Source organism: Tasmannia lanceolata, unplaced genomic scaffold (genome assembly GCF_043159265.1).
Source record: "Tasmannia lanceolata isolate RefF3 unplaced genomic scaffold, GAP_Taslan_0.1 ptg000035l, whole genome shotgun sequence".
NCBI classification, from domain to species: domain Eukaryota; kingdom Viridiplantae; phylum Streptophyta; class Magnoliopsida; order Canellales; family Winteraceae; genus Tasmannia; species Tasmannia lanceolata.
Genome location: NW_027518712.1, coordinates 95131 through 107355, shown reverse-complemented (window position 1 = coordinate 107355; position 12225 = coordinate 95131). Strand labels below are relative to the sequence as shown.

Genomic DNA, 12225 nt, shown 5'->3' with positions numbered 1-12225 from the left:
AGGCCCTTTATCTATTTCTCATCTGTTATTCGCAGATGATCTAATGATCTTCGCCAAAGGAACTTCAGAAAATGCTAATGTCCTCTCTTCCTGTCTTAACCAATTCAATAGCATCACTGGGCTGGAGGCTAACCCTTCAAAATCTGAAGTCTTTTTTCATGGTACTATTCCTAGAGATAAGCAGGAGATCCTCGAAATCCTGGGGTTTATCGAAGGAGCCCTCCCCATTAGATATCTTGGTCTCCCATTGTTTACTTCGAGACTCACTATTTCTGACTGTGCTCCATTGATTACTAAAGTTCGCAAGCGCATTGCCAGCTGGACTAGCAAATGCCTAAGCCAAGCTGGAAGAATTGAACTTGTGAAAACTGTGTTAAACAGTTTCATGATCTATTGGTCTTCTGCTTTCGATATTCCAAAGGGTGTCATGGACACGATTGAGATAATTTTCAGATCATTCATATGGGGCAGCGCTGACGGAAAAAAAACTCACCATTCAGTTTCGTGGGCAGAAATGTGCAAACCCAAAAGCGAAGGGGGTAACGGGCTTAGGCTTAACAGGGACATTAATGTTTCTCTCAGAATCAAGCAGGTACGGTCCATCATTTCAGGCAAGATTAACCTCTGGAACAGCTGGTTTTCTCTGAAATACATCAAAAGAAAAAATTTCTGGACCATAAACCAACCTTCCAAACCTTCCTGGGGGATTAGAAGTATCCTGAGGAGTAGGGATTTGGCTAAACCTCATATCTGCTACTTTGTGGGCAATGAAGCCGAAATTGATCTTTGGAACCAACCTTGGCATCCGCGGGGTGTCATTTCATCCCTCATATCCAGGCACAGAACTGATTCCTCCTTCTCATCCATGAACTCCTTAGACCAATTGCACTTCGAGGGATCCTGGAACCTTATTCTGAACATCGGATCTCTCACCCGTGAAAAAGCCCTTTTATCCGAAGCCATCTTCAACGATTCAGCAATCAATCTCCCTATTTGGAAGCCAAACAGTAATGGTCTTTTCTCCGCGAAAAGTGGGTGGGAAGTCACCAGACAGAAATTCGAAAAACTTGATTGGGCCTCGAGAATTTGGTTCAGAGGCTTTATCCCTCGTCATGCTCTTGTCTCTTGGAAAGCTCTCATCAACGGCCTAAGTACCACTGATAATCTTCCTTTCCTGGACTCATCAGTTAACAGGAGTTGCATCTTATGCAATTCAAGTCTTGAAACTGTTAACCACCTCTTCTTCCAATGTAGCTACTCGAAATGGATCTGGAAATCTCTTCTTGTGAAGCTTGGGCACAGACGTAATCCTAAACCTGATCTTGTTCAGGAAGAGCAATGGCTTGCTACCAACTTTAAAGGTGCTGGCCAGTCAGCTAAATTGGCCTACTTAGTTTTGAAGCATCAATTTACAAAATCTGGATTGAGAGGAATCAGCGAGTTTTTCACAATATTTCTCGTCCAAACACAGTGCTGATGTCTGATCTTCTTTCCCTGGTAAGATCAAAGATTCAGGGCATGAAGATTGAGGATGTTGATAACCAAAGCAATCTCTCTATAGCTTCCAATTTTGGCTGTACCTTATGCCCTAGGATCTGTCCTCCTCAAGCCTTCTCCTGGATTAAACCGCTTCAAGGGTGTTTTAAAACTAACTCCAACGCTTCTTTGGATAAGGAAGGAGGTGGTATTGGCGGTGTAATTCGGGACAACAATGGATTCCTTGTTTCCATGTTCTCTGCTAACGTGGAGGGGGAGGATATTCTTGCTCTGGAAATTCATGCTGTCCTTGAAGGATTGCAGCTGGCCGCATTCTTAGGTATTGACAAAATCTGGATGGAAGTTGACTCTAAATCTGCAGCTGATGTGATCAATGGAATCTCTAAAATTCCTTGGAGATGCTTCCACCGTATTCAGGAAATCCACCAGCTCTTATCTCTATTCCTCCAATGGAGAATCTCTCACATTTGGCGAGAAGGGAATAGTGTTGCAGACTTCCTATCCAAACGGAAATGCCCTTGCAAAGGGACAGATATCCCTCCTTTCCTGTCTCCACCGGCTCTCCTTCAGCTCCTGGATACTGATAGGAGTGGCATTGAGTTCTGTAGAATGTAAATCCTCCATGTCTTGTATCTCTGTCTTTTGGATTCTCTGTTGTTGGGAGCTTGTTCCCTTCTTGTTGGCTTATCAGCCCCCTTAGTTGTAACTCTTTTTATTTCCTAATGCCTGGTTGGGGTCCTGCCTAACCCCTGCTTACTCATCAAAAAAAAATTCTCATAAGGGTAATGGTGGAGTGGTTGAGCGGAGGATCAGGGTTTGTTGAGAAGACTTTTTCTAGATTCATCTTATGAAGCCTTAGGAGTTTAGTAATTTGCATCCCATACGGTAGGCCACCCTGTCCTCTTTTGACTGTCTCATCCATATACCCCAACATGATGAAGCCTAAATGTAATTGGATCTTTTTCATAATGCAATGGATTATGAGGGCTTCAAAGGGCTTCACTGCATCAAAATTTCATGCTCTAGGGGTGATATTGTATGCTACAACTTTATGAACTACTCTAGCTCCATCATTCATTGTGCTAGCCTTGATGTTTAACTTATCCTTTGGATGAGCAACACCTAATGTCTCATATACTTTTTCTCTTGAAAAATGATTTTCTATCTTCTTTCCTGCATTAGGTATGTCAAGCCAAGTACATAAGTTTTTCAAATTTAACCCAAATTTGTCTTCTTGAAGATGGGTATTCATCACTACTCCTTCATAGGAAATTTTCAAATTGGGATAAAAATACCTATCTCAAGATAGACTGCAGCGCTATAGACTAGAAAGAAGAAGGACCAACCTTGGAATTCAAAAAGTGATAGAAGATCAAATTTGTTAAAATCTTGAAAATAACCTTTCGTCCTGAGATGACAACTCGATCTATTAAGGCTTCATAACGTTCCTTGGCTTGTTTGATGAAGAAATGTTTGTTGGGGAACACCTCTTCTTCCAGTTCGGTTTGCGCTTTTTAGCAAAGTTTTGAATCTTTTAGCAAAGTTTTAGGTTTTTTTTAATCTTTTAGCAAAGTTTTAGGTTAAGAATGAGACGGTATTGAATCTTAGATTTATTTGTTGAATGATGGATATTGAAAAAATTGAAAGTTTCTTATATTAAAAACTTTGAAAAACATCAATCTTTTACACTTAGTAAACCCTAGAAATGGTGTCAAGGACCGCTGAGCCAAGTTTTGGGATGAGTTAGCGATGGTATTGAGTCTTAGATTTAGTTGATGAATGATGGAGAAAAAATAAAAAGTTTCTTATTTTTGAAACTTTATAAAACATCAATCTTTTAGACATAGGAAACCTTATAGATGGTGTCAAGGAGCCTTTAGCCAAGTTTTAGGATGAAGATAAGAATTGAAAAAATATAAAGTTTCTAATTTTAGAAACATTATAAAACATACATCTTTTAGAAGTAGAAAACCCTAGAGATACTGTCAAGGAGCTTTTAGCCAAGTTTTGGGATGAATGTTTTATTAAAGATGGATGTTTTATAAAGTTACTAAAATAAGAAACTTTCTCTTTTTTAATCTCCATCTTTAATCAACTAAATCTAAGATTCAATACCATCTCATCATCATCTCAAAACTTGGCTAAAAGCTCCTTGACACAATCTCTAGGGTTTCCTATGTCTAAAAGATTGATGTCTTATAAAGTTTAAGAAATAGTAAACTTTCTATTTTTTCAATCTCCATCCTTCATTAACTAAATCTAAGATTCAATTCCCTCTCATCATCATCCCAAAACATGGCTAAAAGCCCTTTGACACCGTCTCTAAGGTCCCCTATGTCTAAAAGATGGATGTTTTATAAAGTTTCTAAAATTTCAATCTCCATCCTTCATCAACTAAATTTAAGATTTAATACATTCTCATCCTCATCTTAAAACTAGGCTAAAAGCTCTTTCACACCATCTCTAGGGTTTCCTATGCCTAAAAGATGGATGTCTTATAAAGTTTCAAAAATAAGAAACTTTCTATTTTTTCATTCTCCATCCTTCATCAAGTAAATCTAAGATTCAATATCCTCTCATTCTCATCCCAAAACTTGGCTAAAAGCTCGTTGACATCATCTCTTGGGTTTACTATGTCTAAAAGATTGAAGTTTTATAAAGTTATTAAAATAAGTAACTTTCTATTTTTTCAATCTCCATCCTTCATCAACTAAATCTATGATTCTATACCATCTCATTCTCATCTCAAAACTTGGCTAAAAGCTCCTTCACACCATCTCTAGGGTTTCCTATGTCTAAAAGATGTATGTCTTACAAAGTTTCTAAAATAAGAAACTTTCAATTTTTTCAATCTGTATCCTTCATCAACTAAATCTAAGAATCAATATCATCTCATCGTCAATCCAAAACAAGGCTAAAAGCTCCTTGACACTATGTCTAGGGTTTACTAAGTCTAAAAGATGGATGTTTTATAAATTTTCTAAAATAAGAAACTTTCTATTTTTTTAATCTTTATCCATAATCAACTAAATCTAAGATTCAATACGCTCTCATTCTCATCCCAAAACTTGGCTAAAAGGTCATTGACATCATCTTTAGGGTTTCAATACCATAAAAGATGGTCCTTCATCAACTAAAACTAAGATTCAATACCATATCATGCTCATATCAAAACATGGCAAAAAGCTCGTTGACACTGATATAAGATCTCCTATGTCTAAAAGATGGATGTTTTTTAAAGTTTCTAAAATAACAAACTTACTATTTTTTTCAATCTCCATCCTGTATCAACTAAATGTAAGATTCAATACCATCTCATCCTCATCTCAAAACATCGCTAAAAGCTACTTAAGACCATCTCGAGGGTTTCCTTTGTCTAAAAGATGGATGGTTTACAAAGTTTCTACAATAAGAAACTTTCTAATTTCTCAATCTCCATCCTTAATCATATAAATCTAAGATTGAATACCATCAAATCCTCATCTCAAAACTTGGCTAAAAGCTCTTTGACAACATCTATAGGGTTTACAAAGTGTAAAAGATTAATGTTTTCTAAAGTTTCTAAAATAAGATACTTTTATTTGTTCAATCTCCATCTTTCAAAAACTAAATCTAAGATTTAATACCCTCTCATTCTCAACTCAAAACTTGGCTAAAAGCTCCTTGACACCATATCTAGGGTTTCCTATGTCTAAAATATGGATGTTTTATAAATTTTCTAAAATAAGAAACTTTTTATTTTTTCAATCTCCATCCTTTATCAACTAAATCTTTTTTTATTTTTTTATTTTTTTTTTGGTTGGTAAGCTGGGGTTAGGCAGACCCCGACCAGATATATTAATAACAAAGGAAAGGATTACAAAGGAGGGCCACAAGGGCGACAAAGGCAAATAGCCAAAAAGAAAATAAAAGTGGAGTGCTGAAAAATGCCACAAGGTGGGCTACAGATAGCACCACAACACCAACAACTAAACACAACACTTGTCTTCAACACGTAGCTTAGGGACATTAAGCTAATCTGACGAGGGGTGTGGAGGAATAACCACTCCCTCCCAACAGTGCTCTGCAAGCGGCTTAAAGCAAGGCACATCTTTCTCTTCGTCACAAGATTGGGACAACTACACTCTAGAATAAACCATCCCATCATCATCAAGGGACACGATGTTGTGAAGATCTGAAGGAATAGAAATTGACTGAATATCTTCACCTTTGAGAGAGCAATTTGGTTTTGAGAGGTAATCAGCTGCTTGGTTAGCCTCTCTCCAAATATGTGAGATTTTCCAGCTTTTGAACTTATTAAGCAGGTTCATAATCTTCTCAAAAGTAGGGATCTTCTTCCAAGAACAAGTCCACATCTTCTCTATAATTTTCACAGTCATCATCGAATCTGATTCAACCTAGATGTGCTGAATATTCTTTCTGTGAGCAAGCTCTAAGCCATGGAGGACTGCTTCCATTTCTAAACCATGAATCTCTTCCACAGTTTTATCAACAGAGAACATGGCTATGATATTCCTCTTTCCATCTCTTAGAATCCCCCCAATCCCCGCACCTTCGGAGTTGAGGGCTCCATCAGTATTTAATTTGACCATTTCCCCCACCGGCATAACCCAAGAGCAGAACTTACTATCAGTTTTCCTATAGAAGTAGGGAAAGTTCCAATTTTTTGACACTTCCTCAATTTTGCTGGACCGAATATCCTCAAGGTTAAGGAATAGGACTCGATCTCTAATGGCATTTAGAGCAGCAGCAAGGATTCTTTGTTTATGAACCTCTTTGTTTTCAAAAATGCGAGTATTCCTCTCTAGCCAAATCATATAAACAGCAGTGTTAAAGGCTATTCTCATTGCTATAGCTGTCTGCCCTCTTCCTCTGAAATTCCTCCTAATCCACTCTTCCTCTTTCGCTAAAGTTCGGAACAGGTTCCTCCTATGAGTAAATCTCCATAAAATCGATTTCCAAATCCAAGATGAGAAGGAGCATTTGAAGAATAAATGGTCAATAGTTTCAGGGTTCACCTTACAAAGAGGGCATCTTGTTTCTCTGGAAGGGTTCAAAAACAGAATTCTATCCCTTGTGCTCAGTTTATAGGTAAGAGCTTGCCAGGTAACCAAGCTCTGTCTACGAACACTACCCTTAAACCAAACCGAAGATGTCCATTCCAAAACAGGATGCTTCTTTCTCACTTGATTCCAAGCGCTCTTTATGCTAAAAGCACCATCAGGAGCAGGTTTCCAAACGGCATAGTCGTAGGGATTCTGGGAAAACAGGCCAGAGTTTATTACAGTCTTAAGCTCTTGGAATTGAGGTTGGGTCAGAATTTTATCCCAAGTCCCATTCATTCGGAATTCTTTAACAGATCCTTCCTTTGGGAGGTTAAAAATCCTACCTTCTGATGAATTGAGAATCCCATCTGGGTGCCACGGATGCTTCCAAAAATCAATAGAAGACCCCTCCCCCACCACGTAACAAATGAAATTTTTAGCACTTTGCCTTTGCTGAAGGATGCTCCTAGCTCCCCAGGAAGGAGATGAAGGCATGGGGATGGACCAGAAACATCTCCCTCTTATATATTTTTCTTTGAACCAACGGACCCAAGGGGTGTTACAATCTTGCACTATTCTCCAAAGGAGTTTTAACTGGCAGGATTCGTTCACATCTTTCAGCCTTCTTAACCCGACCCCTCCTACTTCCACTGGCCTGCACAGAGTTGCCCAAGCTACCGGAATAAACTTTTTTTGCAGAGAACACCCAGCCCAGAAGAAATTCCGAAAAATTGTTTCAATGTTATTCAGGACTTCCTTCGGGAGATTATAAGTTGCAGACCAATAAATCTGGAAGGAGCTCAGGACAGTTTTTATCAGTTCCAAACGCCCCGCCCTTGAAAGATTTTTGTTACTCCATAATGCAATCTTGTTCCTAATTCTGCTAATGAGAGGCTGGCAGCCACCCTTAGTCAGCCGAGTAGTAACCAAAGGCAACCCCAAATATCTAACAGGCAAATCTCTCCCTCTCTCCTTTTTCACAGCGTGGAAAATCTCCCATGTCTGGAGGGAGGCAAATAGAGCAGCTGATTTTTTGTCCAAAGTGGATTGTACGTGCAAAGGAACAAATATAGAAACCAATCTTATCCCCTCTGCTCTTGCTGATATTCTCACTGATGACTTCTCCGGGAGGGTATACACTCGGTTGTAACATGGGCGCAGATCCTGCTCATTTTCCCAGTTCTTGGGCTCCTTCCCATAGTCCCAATGTCGATTATTTTGAGTCTTCCTGCTGGATCCCTAGTTGGTCGGGAAGGTCCTTTCCCATATCTCAAGGGATCGAATGGATCCAATCCTCAATTCAAATGCTATGGATGTTGGACTGCAGAGAGGATGTTCCCTTCGGAAACTTGGTCACTCCTCCGAATGGCATTTGTTTTTTCTATTATTTTTCTTGGCTGTTGATGTGCTGGGAGCTTGTTCCCTTCTTGTTGGCTTTTGAGCCTCCTTAGTTTGTATTTCTTATTTCCTTTTAATGAATCTGGTAGGGGTCCTGCCTAACCCCAGCTTGCCAACCAAAAAAAAAAAAAAAAAATCTAACAGGCAGCACCCCTTCACAAAAGCCCATGACACAGCTGATCTGAACTCTCTGCTGAGGAGGGATTCCAGAGAAGAAAATTTCACTCTTGTTTAGGCTGGCCTCAAGACCCGAACAATTCTTGAAATCTAGAAGGCACTGGGTCAACCCAGCTGCATTAGAGAGATTAGCATCTGTAAAAAGCATTACATCATCAGCGAAGAATAAATGGTTGATACAATAGTTTCCTCTAGCAAAGGGAGAAGAAATTATTCCTTCCAGCTGGGCTTTGTAGAGAATACAGCTAAGCATCTCCATCACAACACAGAACAGAAGAGGAGATATTGGATCACCTTGGCGCAGCCCATTGGAAGATCTGAAGAACCCCCGAGGGGATCCATTAATCAAAATCGAGAAAGAAGGAGTAGAAATACATTGGAGGATCCACTTGCACCAGATATCAGGGAATCTAAGCTTTCTCAAGAATTGAACAAGGGATCCATGACAAACATTGTCATAAGCCTTCTTCAAATCAATTTTGACACACATGGCTTTGACATTAGATTTCCGGTGAAAATTATGACAAATATCATGGGTCAGAAGGACATTTTCTTGGATCAGTCTACCTTTGATAAAGGCAGATTGGGAGGGATTGATAATCCTATGCATGACTTTTCTCATCCTATTAGCCATCAATTTGGTAATGACCTTATAGACATGATTACAGAGGGATATAGGCCTATACTGATCAGGGGTTGAGGCGTTATTACATTTAGGAATCAAGGCTATAAAGGAAGTGTTAAGAGCAGGGAGGAGATTGCCAGTTTTGAAGAAATACTGGATGGCCGCCACCGTCTCTTTGCCAATAAGATACCAAAAGCTCTTGAAGAAAGCTCCATTAAACCCATCAGGACCAGGAGCTTTATTATCATCCATGGCATGGATGGTAATACATATCTCCTCTTCAGTGAACGCAAGAAGAAGGTCGCATATCTCCTCATTATTCAAGGTAGTGACAGGATCAGGCACAATATAAGTAGTCTCTTCTGTCCTCCCCGATTGAGTAGTGAGAATGTCTTTGAAGTAAGAGATAAGAGTCTCCTCAATCTCCTTGCTATCAGTGGTTATTTGCCCATCAGATCTAGTGATACCTTGAATAGAGTTTTGATTTCTCCTCATATTCATGGCAGAATGGAAGAAACTATTGTTGGAGTCCCCCAAATTTAGCCAATTGACTCTGGATTTCTGGTGCAGCATAGATTCTTCCAATTTGGCAGTAGCAGTAAACTCAATCTTAGTAGAAATTTCTTCTTGTTTCAGGGCCACATTGGCCGGATTGGCAGCCACCTGCGTTTGGATGTCTCCTAATTTTTGTCTGATATTAGCCATCTTAGTATCAATACGACCAAATTTTTTTGAATTCCAATCTTTTATAACCCTTTTAACCTCTTGCAGCTTCTTGCACAGTTTAAACATAGGGTTCCCTCTAATTTCTTTTGCCCAAGCCCTTTCTACTAATTCAAAAATGGAAGTATCCCTCAACCACATATTGAAGAACCTGAAAGGTTTCCCTCCTCTGGAGGCTGATGTCTGAAGCCTGATAACAATTGGAGAATGATCCGAGAGACCCGGATTTTTATACTCAGCAGAAGAATTAGGGAAGGAAGCAAACCATTCATCATTGCCGAGAGCCCGATCTAGCATCCGAAACTTCAAGTTGCCAATGCCGGAGTTGTTGTTCCAAGACAAGGTATGCCCAAAGGCCCGAAGATCCGCCAAGTAACACTGATCAATACAGTCATTGAATTCCTCAACATGATTCAGATTGGGGCCAGCCCCACCCCACCGTTCCTCTTGATATCTAGTTACATTAAAGTCCCCAGCAACAATCCAAGGCATTGATATAGCAGAAGCTATTCGAATTAACTGAGTCCATAGATTTCTCCTCTCATCTCCCGCATTTGCCGCATAAACAGCGGTTAATAAGAACTTTATATTTGTCTGCAGGAACTGAACTTCACCATGGATATATTGGTACGCATCTTCTAATATGTTAACCTGAACATACCGCGGATCCCATATAATCCAGATTCTACCTTTAATAGTGTGATTATAATTCGCATAACATCGCCATCCTTCCCCAATTTCATTAACCAAAGAGAGCATATCTTCTTTCTGAGCTTTAGTTTCAGTAAGACAGAGAAGGGAGATTTTTGTGGTCTCCAATAGATACCGAATTTCCCCCCTCTTGGTAAGGGAGCAGAGCCCTCTAACATTCCACGCTCCAAGATTCATCATCGACCCTTAGAGTTAAGGATTGGGCTGTATCTTCAGCAGTGACATTAATTTTAGTGGGATCACAAAAACTTTGAAGTCCCTCTATCTGGACAGTACTACCTCCCTTTTCTCTCTGAATGATACAGCCCTCTAGCACATCATCACTTCCATCTTCATGCATGACTCCTTCTTCCTGCTCTTCCTCCAGGATCGCAAAGCTATTTTGGAGTCTAAACTCCTGGGTAGGGTCATTCATTTGGGGAAGGATTACAAAATCACCATCCTTCTCATTATGAGTCTCACTTTCAGTAACCATTTCAGCAATAATTCCACTGATTTTTTCGGATCCACTTTCTGTTGAGGCTACCTGAGGGCATTGAAATTTTAGGGGCGGACTTTACTGGCCGCCATTCTTGTTTAGTTTTAAGAGCCGACTGCTGGATATTTTTGGGGCATGCCTCTGATGTGTGGCTGAAATTGTGACAATTTTTACAGGCAGTAGGCTTCCAATCATATTCAACACTTTGGACATGGACTCCAAATGGAGTGTGAATGGGAATGGTCTCAGGATATTCTGCACCCGCCTCCACCTCAACACAAAGCCGAGCGAAATACAATCTAGATGCCTCAGTTGTTCTAGAATCCATATACAAAGGATTCCCAATGAAGCTGGCTATCTTGCTTATCCCTTTCGCACTCCAGAACTCTAGAGGGAGGCCTGGGAAACGGATCCAAATAGGCACAGAAGTAAGATTTAGTTTTTCCAGGGGTATTCCAGGTCTCCATTTTCTGAGAATAAGAGGCCTCCCAGCATAGGAATGATCTCCTGATTCAAGAACTGCCTCACAATCATCATAGCAAGTGAACTGAAATAAATAGAACCCCTTGCTGAGAGTAAACAACATTAGATCTCCTTTAAGTTTCCACTTCCTCTTCAAGTTCTCCCTGAGATTTAAGAAGTACGGTCTTCTCCCTATGAAGTATCCCACTAAGGAGTGGTTCCACTTGCTCCCTATCTCCTCGATTTCATCAAGCTGAAAGGAGATTTTCTTATTACCTCCTTCCTCCATCACAGAATTATCAAAGTGCAGCTTAGATGGTTCTTTCTCCTTTTTCTGCTCAAAGAGAGACCTCCATGGACCATTAACATTAGGCTTTACAGTATTCAGGTCTCCAAGAGGCCAAATGGAAGGCAAGGGTTCTAGAGACAGGTCTTTACCCAGTGGTAATTTCGAATTTTCCCTCCCACTTACAGGTTTGACAGTATCACATGGCTCACTGACCTTTCCTTGGTTATTCTGACCTACAGCAGCAGGTCCAACTTCCAAGAAACTGCCTTTCTCGTCAGAAAACAGAGCAGAAGCACCATTTTCAATTCTGGACAGAATTTCAAATTTTCCTGCTGCTGCTAGTTTTTTATTGATTGGTGGGCTACAGCTAGGTGGGCTAGGGACAGCAGAAAACGTACTATGCTCCTCTGGTCTGGTCTCTACACTTGCTTGCACTCTAGAGACCATCGGTCTCTCCATGTTTCCATTTTTGTCTAGCTTCTTCAACTAAATCTAAGATTCAATACCCTCTCATTCAATACCCTCTCATTCTCATCCCAAAACTTGGCAAAAAGTTGGTTGACATCATCTCTAGGGTTTCAATTCCATAAAAGATGGTCTTTCATCAACTAAATCTAAGATTCAATACCATCTCATCCTAATCTCAAAACTTGGCTAAAAGCTCCTTCACACCATCTCTAGGGTCTCATGTCTAAAAGATTGATGTTTTATAAACTTTTAAAAATAAGAAAGTTTTTATTTTTTCAAACTGCTTCCTTTATCAACTAAATCTAAGATTTAATACCATCTCATCCTCATCTCAAAATTTGGCTCAAAGCTC

General features: G+C 39.8%; 2 protein-coding genes across 2 annotated transcripts; one reads left to right on the top strand and one right to left on the bottom strand.

Moving 5' to 3' along the window:
• The first annotated feature begins 1476 nt into the window (after nucleotides 1-1476).
• On the top strand, nucleotides 1477-2112 carry LOC143859592 (uncharacterized). The gene has a single exon (XM_077370249.1). The coding sequence runs from the start codon at nucleotides 1477-1479 to the stop codon at nucleotides 2110-2112; it is 636 nt and encodes a 211-aa protein (XP_077226364.1).
• Nucleotides 2113-5894: 3782 nt separating this feature from the next.
• Nucleotides 5895-10651, bottom strand: LOC143859590 (uncharacterized). Its single transcript, XM_077370248.1, has 3 exons — nucleotides 10333-10651; nucleotides 8083-10238; nucleotides 5895-7781 (listed from the first exon to the last, which is right to left on the bottom strand). The coding sequence occupies exons 1-3, from the start codon at nucleotides 10649-10651 to the stop codon at nucleotides 5895-5897; spliced, it is 4362 nt and encodes a 1453-aa protein (XP_077226363.1).
• Between the last annotated feature and the right edge of the window lie 1574 nt (nucleotides 10652-12225).

Excerpts from the sequence above, each read along its gene's own strand:
- LOC143859590 (XM_077370248.1), bottom strand. The coding sequence starts at position 10,651 with ATGGTTACTGAAAGTGAGACTCATAATGAGAAGGATGGTGATTTTGTA. Across the intron at positions 10,239-10,332 it reads TGAATCTTGGAGCGTGGAAT|CTCAGAAAGAAGATATGCTC; the intron begins GTTAGAGGGCTC and ends CTGAAACTAAAG. Across the intron at positions 7,782-8,082 it reads TTTGTGAAGGGGTGCTGCCT|GGATCCAGCAGGAAGACTCA; the intron begins GTTAGATTTTTT and ends CCGACCAACTAG.
- LOC143859592 (XM_077370249.1), top strand. The coding sequence starts at position 1,477 with ATGTCTGATCTTCTTTCCCTGGTAAGATCAAAGATTCAGGGCATGAAG.